General features: G+C 22.4%; 13 protein-coding genes and 24 non-coding genes across 37 annotated transcripts; 23 read left to right on the forward strand and 14 right to left on the reverse strand. All coding sequences in view use genetic code 5, as the record gives it.

The window, feature by feature from the left end:
* Positions 1-63, forward strand: trnI. Its single transcript has one exon. It is a non-coding gene; the product is annotated as a tRNA-Ile (tRNA).
* Positions 64-95: 32 nt separating this feature from the next.
* trnQ lies at positions 96-164 on the reverse strand. The gene has a single exon. It is a non-coding gene; the product is annotated as a tRNA-Gln (tRNA).
* Positions 165-182: 18 nt separating this feature from the next.
* On the forward strand, positions 183-251 carry trnM. Its single transcript has one exon. It is a non-coding gene; the product is annotated as a tRNA-Met (tRNA).
* A 21-nt stretch (positions 252-272) lies between these two features.
* Positions 273-1,277, forward strand: ND2 (NADH dehydrogenase subunit 2). Its single transcript has one exon. The coding sequence runs from the start codon at positions 273-275 to the stop codon at positions 1,275-1,277; it is 1,005 nt and encodes a 334-aa protein (YP_010272003.1).
* Positions 1,276-1,342, forward strand: trnW. Its single transcript has one exon. It is a non-coding gene; the product is annotated as a tRNA-Trp (tRNA).
* trnC lies at positions 1,335-1,397 on the reverse strand. Its single transcript has one exon. It is a non-coding gene; the product is annotated as a tRNA-Cys (tRNA).
* Positions 1,398-1,410: 13 nt separating this feature from the next.
* trnY lies at positions 1,411-1,476 on the reverse strand. Its single transcript has one exon. It is a non-coding gene; the product is annotated as a tRNA-Tyr (tRNA).
* Positions 1,474-3,015, forward strand: COX1 (cytochrome c oxidase subunit I). The gene has a single exon. The coding sequence runs from the start codon at positions 1,474-1,476 to the stop codon at positions 3,013-3,015; it is 1,542 nt and encodes a 513-aa protein (YP_010272004.1).
* A 2-nt stretch (positions 3,016-3,017) lies between these two features.
* On the forward strand, positions 3,018-3,083 carry trnL2. Its single transcript has one exon. It is a non-coding gene; the product is annotated as a tRNA-Leu (tRNA).
* A 5-nt stretch (positions 3,084-3,088) lies between these two features.
* On the forward strand, positions 3,089-3,773 carry COX2 (cytochrome c oxidase subunit II). Its single transcript has one exon. A coding segment is annotated over exon 1 (685 nt).
* On the forward strand, positions 3,774-3,844 carry trnK. The gene has a single exon. It is a non-coding gene; the product is annotated as a tRNA-Lys (tRNA).
* A 2-nt stretch (positions 3,845-3,846) lies between these two features.
* On the forward strand, positions 3,847-3,913 carry trnD. Its single transcript has one exon. It is a non-coding gene; the product is annotated as a tRNA-Asp (tRNA).
* ATP8 (ATP synthase F0 subunit 8) lies at positions 3,914-4,075 on the forward strand. Its single transcript has one exon. The coding sequence runs from the start codon at positions 3,914-3,916 to the stop codon at positions 4,073-4,075; it is 162 nt and encodes a 53-aa protein (YP_010272006.1).
* Positions 4,069-4,743, forward strand: ATP6 (ATP synthase F0 subunit 6). Its single transcript has one exon. It carries the CDS (start codon positions 4,069-4,071, stop codon positions 4,741-4,743), a length of 675 nt encoding a protein of 224 aa, YP_010272007.1.
* Positions 4,744-4,752: 9 nt separating this feature from the next.
* On the forward strand, positions 4,753-5,541 carry COX3 (cytochrome c oxidase subunit III). Its single transcript has one exon. It carries the CDS (start codon positions 4,753-4,755, stop codon positions 5,539-5,541), a length of 789 nt encoding a protein of 262 aa, YP_010272008.1.
* Positions 5,542-5,556: 15 nt separating this feature from the next.
* trnG lies at positions 5,557-5,621 on the forward strand. The gene has a single exon. It is a non-coding gene; the product is annotated as a tRNA-Gly (tRNA).
* Positions 5,622-5,975, forward strand: ND3 (NADH dehydrogenase subunit 3). Its single transcript has one exon. The coding sequence runs from the start codon at positions 5,622-5,624 to the stop codon at positions 5,973-5,975; it is 354 nt and encodes a 117-aa protein (YP_010272009.1).
* An 11-nt stretch (positions 5,976-5,986) lies between these two features.
* trnA lies at positions 5,987-6,051 on the forward strand. Its single transcript has one exon. It is a non-coding gene; the product is annotated as a tRNA-Ala (tRNA).
* A 4-nt stretch (positions 6,052-6,055) lies between these two features.
* trnR lies at positions 6,056-6,118 on the forward strand. Its single transcript has one exon. It is a non-coding gene; the product is annotated as a tRNA-Arg (tRNA).
* On the forward strand, positions 6,119-6,183 carry trnN. Its single transcript has one exon. It is a non-coding gene; the product is annotated as a tRNA-Asn (tRNA).
* Positions 6,184-6,251, forward strand: trnS1. Its single transcript has one exon. It is a non-coding gene; the product is annotated as a tRNA-Ser (tRNA).
* Positions 6,252-6,319, forward strand: trnE. Its single transcript has one exon. It is a non-coding gene; the product is annotated as a tRNA-Glu (tRNA).
* Positions 6,320-6,337: 18 nt separating this feature from the next.
* On the reverse strand, positions 6,338-6,403 carry trnF. Its single transcript has one exon. It is a non-coding gene; the product is annotated as a tRNA-Phe (tRNA).
* On the reverse strand, positions 6,404-8,138 carry ND5 (NADH dehydrogenase subunit 5). The gene has a single exon. A coding segment is annotated over exon 1 (1,735 nt).
* trnH lies at positions 8,139-8,204 on the reverse strand. Its single transcript has one exon. It is a non-coding gene; the product is annotated as a tRNA-His (tRNA).
* ND4 (NADH dehydrogenase subunit 4) lies at positions 8,205-9,543 on the reverse strand. Its single transcript has one exon. A coding segment is annotated over exon 1 (1,339 nt).
* Position 9,544: 1 nt separating this feature from the next.
* ND4L (NADH dehydrogenase subunit 4L) lies at positions 9,545-9,829 on the reverse strand. The gene has a single exon. The coding sequence runs from the start codon at positions 9,827-9,829 to the stop codon at positions 9,545-9,547; it is 285 nt and encodes a 94-aa protein (YP_010272012.1).
* An 8-nt stretch (positions 9,830-9,837) lies between these two features.
* trnT lies at positions 9,838-9,902 on the forward strand. Its single transcript has one exon. It is a non-coding gene; the product is annotated as a tRNA-Thr (tRNA).
* On the reverse strand, positions 9,903-9,968 carry trnP. The gene has a single exon. It is a non-coding gene; the product is annotated as a tRNA-Pro (tRNA).
* A 14-nt stretch (positions 9,969-9,982) lies between these two features.
* Positions 9,983-10,495, forward strand: ND6 (NADH dehydrogenase subunit 6). The gene has a single exon. It carries the CDS (start codon positions 9,983-9,985, stop codon positions 10,493-10,495), a length of 513 nt encoding a protein of 170 aa, YP_010272013.1.
* Positions 10,496-10,498: 3 nt separating this feature from the next.
* On the forward strand, positions 10,499-11,635 carry CYTB (cytochrome b). Its single transcript has one exon. The coding sequence runs from the start codon at positions 10,499-10,501 to the stop codon at positions 11,633-11,635; it is 1,137 nt and encodes a 378-aa protein (YP_010272014.1).
* Positions 11,636-11,642: 7 nt separating this feature from the next.
* On the forward strand, positions 11,643-11,708 carry trnS2. Its single transcript has one exon. It is a non-coding gene; the product is annotated as a tRNA-Ser (tRNA).
* A 16-nt stretch (positions 11,709-11,724) lies between these two features.
* ND1 (NADH dehydrogenase subunit 1) lies at positions 11,725-12,672 on the reverse strand. Its single transcript has one exon. It carries the CDS (start codon positions 12,670-12,672, stop codon positions 11,725-11,727), a length of 948 nt encoding a protein of 315 aa, YP_010272015.1.
* Position 12,673: 1 nt separating this feature from the next.
* trnL1 lies at positions 12,674-12,739 on the reverse strand. The gene has a single exon. It is a non-coding gene; the product is annotated as a tRNA-Leu (tRNA).
* On the reverse strand, positions 12,740-14,073 carry rrnL. Its single transcript has one exon. It is a non-coding gene; the product is annotated as a 16S ribosomal RNA (ribosomal RNA).
* Positions 14,072-14,143, reverse strand: trnV. The gene has a single exon. It is a non-coding gene; the product is annotated as a tRNA-Val (tRNA).
* Positions 14,143-14,925, reverse strand: rrnS. Its single transcript has one exon. It is a non-coding gene; the product is annotated as a 12S ribosomal RNA (ribosomal RNA).
* Between the last annotated feature and the right edge of the window lie 461 nt (positions 14,926-15,386).

Consider the following 15,386-nt stretch of genomic DNA (forward strand, 5'->3'; position numbering starts at 1 on the left):
ATGAATTGCCTGATAAAAAGGGTTACCTTGATAGGGTAAATCATGCAGTTTTCTGCATTCATTGACTGATTTATATGTTATTTATAATAAAGATTTTATATTTAATAGAATTAAACTATTTCTAAAAGTATCAAAAACTTTTGTGCATCATACACCAAAATATATTTATTTATTACGCACATAAAAAGATAAGCTAATTAAGCTACTGGGTTCATACCCCATTTATAAAGGTTATAATCCTTTTCTTTTTAATTTTTAATAATTCATCAAAAATTTTATTTATTACAATTATAATTATTGGAACATTAATTACAGTTACATCTAATTCTTGATTAGGAGCTTGAATAGGTTTAGAAATTAATTTGTTGTCTTTTATCCCCCTATTAAGAGACAATAACAATTTAATATCAACAGAAGCCTCTTTAAAGTATTTTTTAACTCAAGCTTTGGCATCAACTGTATTATTATTTTCTTCAATTTTATTAATACTAAAAAATAATATAAATAATGAAATTAATGAATCTTTTACATCAATAATTATTATATCAGCCTTATTATTAAAAAGTGGAGCCGCTCCTTTTCATTTTTGATTTCCTAATATAATAGAAGGATTAACATGAATAAACGCCTTAATACTAATAACTTGACAAAAAATTGCTCCGTTAATATTAATTTCTTATTTAAATATTAAAAATTTATTATTAATTAGAGTAATTTTATCTGTAGTTATTGGAGCTATTGGAGGGTTAAATCAAACTTCATTACGAAAATTAATGGCTTTTTCTTCTATTAATCATTTAGGATGAATATTAAGATCTTTAATAATTAGAGAATCTATTTGATTGATTTATTTTTTATTTTATTCATTTTTATCTTTTATTTTAACATTTATATTTAATATTTTTAAATTATTTCATTTAAATCAATTATTTTCTTGATTTGTTAGTAGAAAAATTTTAAAATTTTCATTATTTATAAATTTTTTATCTTTAGGAGGATTGCCCCCATTTTTAGGATTTTTACCTAAATGATTAGTAATCCAACAATTAACATTATGTAATCAATATTTTTTATTAACATTAATAATAATATCAACTTTAATTACATTATTTTTTTATCTCCGGATTTGTTACTCAGCTTTTATACTAAATTATTTCGAAAATAATTGAGTCATAGAAATAAATATAAATAGTAATAATACTAATTTATATTTAATTATAACTTTTTTTTCAATTTTTGGATTATTCTTAATTTCTTTATTTTTTTTTATATTCTAAGGTTTTAAGTTAATCAAACTAATAGCCTTCAAAGCTGTAAATAAAGGGTATTCCTTTAAGCCTTAGTAAAATTTTACTCCTTCAAAATTGCAGTTTGATATCATTATTGACTATAAGACCAATTTTATTGATTTGATTAAGAAGAATAACTCTTATAAATAGATTTACAATCTATCGCCTAAACTTCAGCCACTTAATCCAATCGCGACAATGATTATTTTCTACAAATCATAAAGATATTGGAACTCTATATTTTATTTTTGGAGCTTGAGCCGGAATAGTAGGAACATCTCTAAGAATTTTAATTCGAGCTGAATTAGGTCATCCAGGAGCATTAATTGGAGATGACCAAATTTATAACGTAATTGTTACCGCACATGCTTTTATTATAATTTTTTTTATAGTAATACCAATTATAATTGGAGGATTTGGAAATTGATTAGTTCCATTAATATTAGGGGCCCCAGATATAGCATTCCCACGAATAAATAATATAAGATTTTGACTACTGCCCCCTGCTCTTTCTTTATTATTAGTGAGAAGAATGGTTGAAAACGGAGCTGGAACAGGTTGAACTGTTTACCCGCCTCTTTCTGCTGGAATTGCTCATGGAGGGGCTTCAGTAGATTTAGCAATTTTTTCATTACATCTAGCCGGAATTTCTTCAATTTTAGGAGCTGTAAATTTTATTACAACTGTAATTAATATACGATCAACGGGTATTACATTAGACCGAATACCTTTATTTGTTTGATCAGTTGTAATTACTGCTTTATTACTTTTATTATCATTACCAGTACTAGCTGGAGCTATTACTATATTATTAACAGATCGAAATTTAAATACCTCATTTTTTGACCCGGCAGGAGGAGGGGATCCTATTTTATATCAACATTTATTTTGATTTTTTGGACACCCTGAAGTTTATATTTTAATTTTACCAGGATTTGGGATAATTTCTCATATTATTAGTCAAGAATCTGGAAAAAAGGAAACTTTCGGTTCTTTAGGAATAATTTACGCAATACTTGCAATTGGATTATTAGGGTTTATTGTATGAGCTCATCATATATTTACAGTAGGAATAGACGTAGACACTCGAGCTTATTTTACTTCAGCAACTATAATTATTGCTGTGCCGACTGGAATTAAAATTTTTAGATGACTAGCAACTTTACATGGAACTCAACTTTCATATTCCCCAGCTATTTTATGAGCTTTAGGATTTGTATTTTTATTCACAGTAGGGGGATTAACTGGAGTAGTATTAGCTAATTCATCAGTTGATATTATCTTACATGATACTTATTATGTAGTAGCTCATTTTCATTATGTTTTATCAATAGGAGCTGTATTTGCTATTATAGCAGGGTTTATTCATTGATACCCTTTATTTACTGGATTGACATTAAATGTTAAGTGATTAAAAAGTCAATTTATTATTATATTTATTGGAGTAAATTTAACATTTTTCCCTCAACACTTTTTAGGATTAGCTGGAATACCCCGACGTTACTCAGACTATCCTGATGCTTACACAACTTGAAATGTAGTTTCAACTATTGGATCTTCTATTTCATTATTGGGTATTTTATTCTTTTTTTATATTATCTGAGAAAGTTTAGTTTCCCAACGACAAGTAATTTATCCAATTCAATTAAATTCATCGATTGAATGATACCAAAATACTCCACCAGCTGAACATAGCTATTCTGAATTACCACTTTTAACAAATTAATTTCTAATATGGCAGATTAGTGCAATGGATTTAAGCTCCATATATAAAGTATTTTACTTTTATTAGAAAATTAATGTCTACATGAGCTAATTTAGGTTTACAAGATAGAGCTTCTCCTTTAATGGAACAATTAATTTTTTTCCATGATCACGCATTATTAATTTTAGTAATAATTACTGTATTAGTTGGATATCTAATATTTATATTATTTTTTAATAACTATGTAAATCGATTTCTTTTACACGGACAATTAATCGAAATAATTTGAACTATTTTACCAGCAATTATTTTATTATTTATTGCTCTTCCTTCTTTACGTTTATTGTATCTATTAGATGAAATTAATGAACCCTCAGTAACTTTAAAAAGAATTGGTCATCAATGATACTGAAGTTATGAATATTCAGATTTTAATAATATTGAATTTGATTCATATATAATTCCTACAAATGAATTAACAACTGATGGATTCCGATTATTAGATGTCGATAATCGAATTGTCTTACCTATAAATTCACAAATTCGAATTTTAGTCACAGCTGCCGATGTAATTCATTCTTGAACAATTCCAGCTTTAGGAGTAAAAGTTGATGGAACCCCAGGTCGTTTAAACCAAACTAATTTTTTTATTAATCGACCAGGTTTATTTTATGGACAATGTTCAGAAATTTGTGGAGCTAATCATAGATTTATACCAATTGTTATTGAAAGTGTTCCTGTAAATTATTTTATTAAATGAATTTCTAATAATAATTCTTCATTAGATGACTGAAAGCAAGTACTGGTCTCTTAAACCACTTTATAGTAAATTAGCACTTACTTCTAATGAAAAAAAAATTAGTTAAAAATATAACATTAGTATGTCAAACTAAAATTATTAAATTATTAATATTTTTTAATCCCACAAATAGCCCCAATTAGATGATTATTACTATTCATTATTTTTTCTATCACATTTATTTTATTTTGTTCAATTAATTATTATTCTTATATGCCAACTTCACCTAAATCAAATGAATTAAAAAATATTAATTTAAATTCAATAAATTGAAAATGATAACAAATTTATTTTCTGTATTTGACCCTTCAGCTATTTTTAATTTATCATTAAATTGATTAAGAACATTCTTAGGACTTTTAATAATCCCTTCAATTTATTGATTAATACCTTCTCGATACAACATTTTTTGAAATTCTATTTTATTAACACTTCACAAAGAATTCAAAACTTTATTAGGACCTTCAGGTCATAATGGATCTACATTTATTTTTATTTCATTATTTTCATTAATTTTATTTAATAATTTTATAGGATTATTCCCATATATTTTTACAAGAACAAGTCATTTAACTTTAACTTTATCTTTAGCTTTACCTTTATGATTATGTTTTATATTATATGGATGAATTAATCATACACAACATATATTTGCCCATTTAGTGCCACAAGGAACACCAGCAGTTCTTATACCATTTATAGTATGTATTGAAACTATTAGAAATATTATTCGACCAGGAACATTAGCTGTTCGATTAACAGCTAATATAATTGCTGGACATCTATTACTAACTTTATTGGGAAATACAGGACCTTCTATATCTTATTTATTAGTAACATTTTTATTAATAGCTCAAATTGCTCTACTAATTTTAGAATCAGCTGTAGCTATAATTCAATCATATGTATTTGCAGTATTAAGAACTTTATACTCTAGAGAAGTAAATTAATTTAATTAAATGTCTACACATTCAAATCATCCTTTTCATTTAGTTGATTACAGCCCATGACCTTTAACAGGAGCAATTGGGGCTATAACAACTGTATCAGGTATAGTAAAATGATTTCATCAATATGATATCTCATTATTTTTATTAGGTAATATTATCACTATTTTAACAGTTTATCAATGATGACGAGACGTATCACGAGAAGGTACATACCAAGGACTTCATACTTATGCTGTAACTATCGGATTACGATGAGGAATAATTTTATTTATTTTATCTGAAGTTTTATTTTTTGTTAGTTTTTTTTGAGCTTTTTTTCACAGAAGACTATCTCCAGCAATTGAATTAGGAGCTTCATGACCTCCTTTAGGAATTATTTCATTTAATCCATTTCAAATTCCTTTATTAAATACAGCTATTTTATTAGCTTCAGGAGTAACTGTAACTTGAGCTCACCACAGTATAATAGAAAGAAATCATTCTCAAACTACTCAAGGTTTATTTTTTACTGTATTATTAGGAGTTTATTTTACAATTTTACAAGCTTACGAATATATTGAAGCCCCGTTTACTATTGCTGATTCAGTTTATGGATCAACATTTTATATGGCTACAGGATTTCATGGAGTCCATGTTTTAATTGGAACAACTTTTTTATTAGTATGTTTATTACGACATTTAAATAATCATTTTTCAAAAAACCATCACTTCGGATTTGAAGCAGCTGCATGATACTGACATTTTGTAGATGTAGTTTGATTATTTTTATATATTACAATTTACTGATGAGGAGGTTAAACTATTATCATAATTATCTATATAGTATAAAAGTATATTTGACTTCCAATCATAAGGTCTATTAATAAATAGTATAGATAATTTTTTCTATTATCATTATTGCTTCATTAATTTTATTAATTACAACTATTGTTATATTTTTAGCTTCAATTTTATCGAAAAAAGCACTTATTGATCGAGAAAAAAGATCTCCTTTTGAATGTGGATTTGACCCAAAATCGTCTTCTCGCCTGCCATTTTCATTACGATTTTTTTTAATTACTATTATTTTTTTAATTTTTGATGTAGAAATCGCTTTAATTCTACCTATAATTATTATCTTAAAATATTCTAATATTATAATTTGAACAATTACTTCAATTATTTTTATTTTAATTTTATTAATTGGATTATACCATGAATGAAATCAAGGTATATTAAATTGATCAAATTAAAATAATAAAATAGGGTTGTAGTTAATTATAACATTTGATTTGCATTCAAAAAGTATTGAATATTCAATCTACCTTAAATAGAATATGAAGCGATTAATTGCAGTTAGTTTCGACCTAACCTTAGGTAAATTTACCCTTATTCTTTAATTGAAGCCAAAAAGAGGCGTATCACTGTTAATGATATAACTGGGTATAAACCCCAATTAAGGAAGTATGGTGATCAAGTAAAAGCTGCTAACTTTTTTCTTTTAATGGTTAAATTCCATTTATACTTCTATTTATATAGTTTAAATTAAAACCTTACATTTTCATTGTAATAATAAAATATGTTTTTTTTATAAATTACTAAAATTAATTCACTATATTCAAAGATTAATTAATCTCCATAACATCTTCAGTGTCATACTCTAAATATAAGCTATTTGAATATAAAAATAATAAAAAATTAAATAAAATTAAAATTCAAAATACAAATAATATTAAATAAATTTTTAAACTATTATTATGTATTAAAAATAAAGTTTTAGAATAATTAGTTAACTTGTAATATAAATGTTGACCTCCAAAATATTCAGATCAACCTTGATCAAAACTTTTTACTACTAATTGACCATAATTTAATGGATAAAAAATTATTCCATAAGTTCTAATATAAGGTATAAATCATATTGACCCTAAAAAAGTAACTAAATTATAATTCAATAAAGATTTATTTAAAGAGTATAAATTTGTTATTGAAATTAAATAGCCTGATAGCCCCCCAAAAATACAAACAAATAATGTTAATAATTTTAAATATCTAGGTAAACAGATTATATAAGGAATAGGAAAAATTAATCAATTTAATATTCTCCCCCCAATAATTCTTATAATTAATAAACCTAATATACCTCGGAGTATTACTCAACTTTCATCATTTAATATATTTAAACTTCCACAATTTAAATCCCCAGTTATTGAATAATAAACTAATCGAAAAGAATAACTTACAGTTAAACCTGTTGAAAAAAAATATAAAAAAAATGAAAATATATTAATATTTCTAATGCTAACGATTTCCAAAATTATATCCTTAGAATAAAATCCAGCTAAAAAAGGTATCCCACATAATGCTAAATTAGAAACATTAAAACAAGCGGAAGTCAGAGGTATATGAATTCTTAAACCTCCTATTAATCGAATATCTTGAGAATTATTTATATTATGAATAATAGCCCCGGCACATATAAATAATAATGCTTTAAATAAAGCATGTGTTAATAAATGAAATATAGCTAATTTATAAAATCCTATTGATAAAATTCTTATCATTAACCCTAATTGTCTTAAAGTAGATAAAGCAATAATTTTTTTTAAGTCAAATTCAAAATTAGCCCCCAATCCAGCTATAAATATTGTTAACCCAGATAATAAAAGTAATAACTGACCCAATCAAGAAGTTCTTAAAATAATATTAAATCGAATTAATAAATAAACCCCAGCTGTTACTAAAGTAGAAGAATGTACTAAAGCAGAAACAGGAGTAGGGGCAGCTATAGCAGCAGGTAACCAAGAAGAAAAAGGAATTTGAGCTCTTTTAGTTATAGCTGCCAATATTACTAATCTACCAATTATTAATATTTCAAATTCATTTTGTATAACTTCTAAATAAAAAATATAATTTCATCTTCCATAATTTAATATTCAAGCAATAGCTAAAAGAAGGGCAACATCTCCAATTCGATTAGATAATGCAGTCAATATTCCAGCATTATAAGATTTAATATTTTGAAAATAAATTACTAAACAATAAGAAACTAACCCTAAACCATCCCAACCTAATAAAATTCTAATTAAATTAGGACTAATAATCAATAATATTATAGATAGAACAAATATTAATACTAATATAATAAATCGATTAATATTTTCATCTCTTCTTATATATTCTTTTCTATAAAAAATTACTAAAGAAGCAATTATTAAAACAAAAGATATAAATAATAAACTTATTCAATCTAATAAAAAAGTTATTACAATTCTTATTGAATTTAAAGAAACAACTTCTCATTCAATAAAATAAATTATATTATTTAATAAAAAATATAAACTTAATAAAAAACAAGATAAACTAATAGAAATTAAATTAACAAATCTAATTCTACAAATTGATAAATATTTCACGATCTAAAATGAATTACTTCATATCACTAACACCACAAATTAGTATTTTTTTTAAACTATTTAAATATAATCATAATATACATGATTCTCTTTTTAAAATTAATAAATTTAAAGGTAATCAATGTAATAATATTAATAAATATTCTCGAATTTTACCTCCTCTAAAAGAATAAATTCCAGAAAATAATTTCCCATGTTGACTAAAAGAATAAAGATATAAAGTATATGCAGCACTAAAAAATGATAAAAATGATAATATAATTATAGAAATTCATGATCAAGAAACAATTCTATTTAATAAAGAAATTTCTCCTAATAAATTTAATGTTGGAGGAGCAGCTATATTAGCAGATCTTAATAAAAATCATCATAAAGTTATAGCAGGTATAAAATTTAATAACCCCTTATTAATAAGTATACTACGACTACCTAGTCGTTCATAAGAAACATTAGCTAAACAAAACAATCCGGAAGAGCATAAACCATGAGCAATTATTAAAGTATAAGAACCACATAATCCTCAGTAAGTTATTGTTAATAGCCCAGCTAAAACAATTCCTATATGAGCAACAGAAGAATAAGCAATTAAAGCCTTTAAATCTGTCTGACGTAAACATACTAATCTCACTAATACACCCCCTACTAATCTAATTCTAATTCAAATAAAACTATATTTTAAATTTATAAATTGTAAAAAAGAAATAACTCGTAGTAATCCATAACCCCCTAATTTTAATATAATTCCAGCTAAAATTATTGATCCAGAAACTGGAGCTTCAACATGAGCCTTAGGTAATCATAAATGAACTAAAAATATTGGTATTTTTACTAAAAAAGCGCATAATAAACAAAAATATAATAAATCATAATTAAACATAAAATTATTTATTAGATAAAAATTTATAGAACCTGTTTTATTTATTACATAAAAAATACCAATTAATATAGGTAATGAAACTAACAACGTATAAAATAATAAATATACCCCTGCTTGTAACCGTTCAGGTTGATACCCTCATCCTAAAATTAAAAATAATGTAGGAATTAAACTTCTTTCAAAAAATAAATAAAACATAAATAAACTTATTCTTCTAAATGTTAAAACTAATAATAATAACAAAATTACAATATTTAATAAAAATAAATTTTTATAATTATTATATTTATTAACTCTTTCTCTAGCTAATAATATTAAAGAACAAATTCATAAACTTAATAACACTAACCCATAAGAAAGTATATCACAACCTAAAAAATAAGAAATTTCAGATCAATAATTTATAAAATTATTTATTAATAAAAAAATAAATCTAATAAAAAACAATATAATTTGAACCGTTCAGTATATATTATTAATAAAACAAATAGGAGTTAAAAATAACAAAAAAAAAATAATTTTTAACATATTATATAATTCTAAAAGATTGAAAATAATCATTACCATGTGTACGAATTATAGAAACTAAAATAGATAAACCTAAAGCTCCTTCACATACTCTAAATGTTAAAAATATTATTCTAAAATAATTTTCATAATTTAATATATTTAAATAAATAAATAATATAAAAAATAATATTAAAACAATAAATTCCAAACTTAAAAGTATTGAAAGTAAATGTTTTCGATTAGAAACAAAACAAAATAAACCTAAAATAAATAAAATTATAGGTAAACTTCAATATAAAATTATAATCATTAGTTTTAATAGTTTAATAAAAACATTGGTCTTGTAAATCAAAAATAAGATTTTTTCTTTTAAAACTTCAAGAGAAAAGAAATTTCTTTTTCATTAATCCCCAAAATTAATATTTTAAATAAACTACCTCTTGAAATTATTCAATTAATATTATATTCTTTAATTATTACTACTTCTATTATTTTTTTAAATATAATCCATCCATTAGCTTTAGGTTTAACTTTATTAATTCAAACAATTTTTGTTTGTTTAATTTCAGGTTTAATAACTAAAAGTTTTTGATATTCATACATTTTATTTTTGATTTTTTTAGGGGGTATACTTGTACTATTTATTTACGTTACATCCTTAGCTTCTAATGAAATATTTAATTTATCTATTAAACTTACTTTATTTTCTGGATTAATTTTATTTATAATATTAATTTTATCTTTTATTGTTGACAAAACTTCTATTTCATTATTTTTAATAAACAATGAAATAGAATCTATTATTAAAATAAATTCATATTTTACAGAAAACTCTTTATCATTAAATAAATTATATAATTTTCCTACTAATTTTATTACAATTTTATTAATAAATTATTTATTAATTACTTTAATTGTAGTAGTAAAAATTACTAAATTATTTAAGGGACCTATTCGAATAATATCATAATTAATGAACAAACCTTTACGAACTTCCCACCCTTTATTTAAAATTGCTAATAATGCTTTAGTAGATTTACCAGCTCCAATTAATATTTCAAGATGATGAAATTTTGGTTCTTTACTTGGATTATGTTTAATTATTCAAATTTTAACTGGATTATTTTTAGCTATACATTACACAGCTGATGTTAATTTAGCTTTTTATAGAGTTAATCATATTTGTCGAGATGTTAATTATGGTTGATTATTACGAACTTTACACGCTAACGGTGCATCATTTTTTTTTATTTGCATTTATCTACATGTAGGACGAGGAATTTATTACGGTTCATATCTATTTACTCCAACTTGATTAGTAGGAGTAATTATTTTATTTTTAGTTATAGGAACAGCTTTTATAGGATATGTTTTACCTTGAGGACAAATATCATTTTGAGGAGCTACTGTAATTACAAATCTTTTATCTGCTATCCCTTATTTAGGTATAGATTTAGTTCAATGATTATGAGGAGGATTTGCTGTAGATAATGCTACTTTAACTCGATTTTTTACATTCCATTTTATTTTACCATTTATTGTTCTTGCTATAACAATAATTCATTTATTATTTTTACACCAAACAGGATCTAATAACCCTATTGGATTAAATTCTAATATTGATAAAATTCCTTTTCATCCTTATTTTACATTTAAGGATATTGTAGGATTTATTGTAATAATTTTTATCCTAATTTCATTAGTATTAATTAGCCCAAATTTATTAGGAGATCCTGATAATTTTATCCCAGCTAATCCATTAGTTACACCTGCCCATATTCAACCAGAATGATATTTTTTATTTGCATACGCTATTTTACGTTCTATTCCTAATAAATTAGGAGGAGTTATTGCATTAGTATTATCAATTGCAATTTTAATAATTTTACCTTTTTACAATTTAAGAAAATTCCGAGGAATTCAATTTTACCCAATTAATCAAATTTTATTTTGATCTATATTAGTAACAGTAATTTTATTAACTTGAATTGGAGCTCGTCCAGTTGAAGAACCTTATGTACTAATTGGACAAATTTTAACTGTTATTTATTTCTTATATTATTTGGTTAACCCATTAGTTACAAAATGATGAGATAATTTATTACACTAATATAATTAGTTAATGAGCTTGAATAAGCGTATGTTTTGAAAACATAAGATAGAATTTAATTTTCTATTAACTTTACTAAAAATAATTCATTATAATAAAGAAAATAATAAAATTTTAAAACCAATAAAAAATAATAAATAATTTAAAGAAAAAGATAAAAAACATTTTCATGCTAAATACATCAACTTATCATAACGAAATCGAGGTAAAGTACCTCGAACTCAAATAAATACAAAAGAAATAAAAGTTAATTTAATATAAAATAATAAATTAAAAACATCACACCCTAAAAAAATTACACAAAATAATATACTTATAAATAAAATTCTAGCATACTCTGCTATAAAAATTAAAGCAAATCCTCCTCTTCTATACTCTACATTAAACCCAGAAACTAATTCTGATTCTCCTTCAGCGAAATCAAATGGTGTTCGGTTAGTTTCAGCTAATGAAATAGTTAATCAAACTAAAGCTATAGGAAATAAAATAATTAAAAATCATATATAAATTTGATAATGAAAAAAATAAATTATATTATATCTTCCAATTAAAAAAATAAAAGATAATAAAATTAAAGCTAATCTAACTTCATAAGAAATAGTTTGAGCTACAGCTCGTAACCCTCCTAATAATGCATAATTAGAATTAGAAGATCAACCTGCTACTATAACAGTATAAACCCCTAATCTAGTACAACATAAAAAAAATAAACCACCTAAATTAAAAGAATATAGTTTAACAAAAAAAGGTATACATATTCAAACAAATAAAGATAAAAATAAAGAAAAAATTGGAGAAATATAATATCTTAAATAATTAGATAATAATGGATAAGTTTGTTCTTTTGTAAATAATTTAATTGCATCACAAAAAGGTTGAGGAATTCCTATTAATCCAACTTTATTAGGACCCTTACGAATTTGAATATAACCTAAAACTTTACGTTCTAATAAAGTTAAAAAAGCTACACTTACTAATACACAAATAATTAATAATAAACTTCCAATTAATGATAAAACAAATTCTATATAAAACAAGTACTATTTGTAATAATAAATTACATAAATAAATTCTAAATTTATTGCACTAATCTGCCAAAATAGTTTATTAATATTAATAATATTCATATTATAAAATATAATTATTTTAATATTTGGTCCTTTCGTACTAAAATATTATAATTTTTTAAAGATAGAAACCAACCTGGCTTACACCGGTTTGAACTCAGATCATGTAAGAATTTAAAAGTCGAACAGACTTAAAATTTGAACGGCTACACCCAAAATTATATCTTAATCCAACATCGAGGTCGCAATCTTTTTTATCGATATGAACTCTCCAAAAAAATTACGCTGTTATCCCTAAAGTAACTTAATTTTTTAATCATTATTAATGGATCAATTATTCATAAATTAATGTTTTTAAAAATTAAAAGTTTTTTAAATTTTAATATCACCCCAATAAAATATTTTAATTTATTAAAATTAAATTAATCTTTATAATTAAAATAAATAAAATATAAAGATTTATAGGGTCTTCTCGTCTTTTAAATAAATTTTAGCTTTTTGACTAAAAAATAAAATTCTAATAAAAATTCAAATGAAACAGTTAATATTTCGTCCAACCATTCATTCCAGCCTTCAATTAAAAGACTAATGATTATGCTACCTTTGCACAGTCAAAATACTGCGGCCGTTAAAAAATTTTCAGTGGGCAGGTTAGACTTTATATATATAATTCAAAAAGACATGTTTTTGTTAAACAGGCGAACATTATTTTTGCCGAATTCTTTACTTAAACTTTTCATAAAAATTTATTTAAACAATATAATAATATACTAATTCTATCATTATTACTTAATTTTAACCATTAAAATTAATATTTTAATAAATAATTAAAATTTAATAAATAATTTAATTTATAAAATAAATTATAACACATTTTTTAATAATTGCTAATTCTAAGCATATATTTATTAAATTTATTTATTATTTTTAAAAATTTATTTTATAGCTTATCCCATAAAATATTAAAATTATAAATTATTTAATTAATAAAATTAATTAAATAAATTTATAATTTCTAAATTAAATTTATTTCTTAAAAAACTAGATACCTTTAAAAACGAATAACATTTCATTTCTAATATAATATTTTAAATAATTTTGTCACATTAACTTATATATTATATTAACTCTTTTAAAATCGAGAAAAATAAATATTTATTTTTTATTTAATAAACGCTGATACACAAGGTACAATAAATTAAATTTTCTTTTACAATAAAATTTTTTCAAATTATTTCAATTTTCTTTCACAATACTAATAAACTATTATTAAAATTATTTTTTCTTTAAACAATACTAAAACTTTAAAATTTATAGTTATTTCTAATACTTTAATAAAAAATAATAAAAATTAATAAATAAAAACTAATCAATTTATATTGATTTGCACAAAAATCTTTTCAATGTAAATGAAATGCTTTACTGTATAAGCTTTAAATTGTCATTCTAGATACACTTTCCAGTACATCTACTATGTTACGACTTATCTTACCTTAATAATAAGAGCGACGGGCGATGTGTACATATTTTAGAGCTAAAATCAAATTATTAATCTATATAATTTTACTACCAAATCCACCTTCAAAAATTTTTTCATTATTTTATCCGTTTAAATAATTTTATTGTAACCCATTATTACTTAAATATAAGCTACACCTTGATCTGATATAAATTTTTATTAAAATTATTGAATATTATTATTCTTATAAAATATTCTGATAACGACGGTATATAAACTGATTACAAACTTAAGTAAGGTCCATCGTGGATTATCGATTACAAAACAGGTTCCTCTGGATAGACTAAAATACCGCCAAATTTTTTAAGTTTCAAGAACATAACTATTACTACTTTAGCAATTAATTTACATTTTAAATAATAGGGTATCTAATCCTAGTTTTTTATTAAAATTTTTTAACTTCAATTATTAACTTACAAAATAATTTAAATATAAAATTTCACTTAATATATTTAATTTTATTTTAATTTAAACAATTTAATTAATACTAAAAAAATTTATTTGTATTATTGGTATAACCGCGACTGCTGGCACCAATTTGGTCAATACTTTTTAATATTGCTATTTCTAAATTTCTTTAATTAATAATATTAATTACTGCGAATAATTTTTTATATTTATTTTTAAAATAAATATAAATTCACACAAAAATTTACATATAAATCAAATTAATAACAAATTTTTAAGCCAAAATAAAACTTTAAAATTATTTTAAAAAATTATTTTAAATTATTAATTATAAATATTTTTTATTATTAATATTAATTAATAGTACATTTTAATTATAATAAATATAAACCTTAAATAAAAATTTTACTGTAACTTTTAATATCAATATATATATATATATATATATATATAATTTTATTTATAAAATCATAATAAATAATAATAATATAATAATAAAATAATATTATTAATAATTTTTTTTAATCACTAAATCTGATATATAATCCCCCCTATATATATATATATATATAATTAATAAAATTAAAATTTATATTTAAAATATATTTATATTTATTTTTATTATAAATAAATATTAGTATAATAAAATTTAATTATATTTAATTACTATATTTATAAATAATAATTTTTTACTAATTTATTAAATTTTATTAATAAATAATTTAATTTAGTTGTTTATAAACAAAATAATTTATTA

The sequence above is a fragment of the mitochondrial genome of Drosophila suzukii (genome assembly GCF_043229965.1).
Source record: "Drosophila suzukii mitochondrion, complete genome".
Classification (NCBI taxonomy): Eukaryota; Metazoa; Arthropoda; class Insecta; order Diptera; family Drosophilidae; genus Drosophila; species Drosophila suzukii.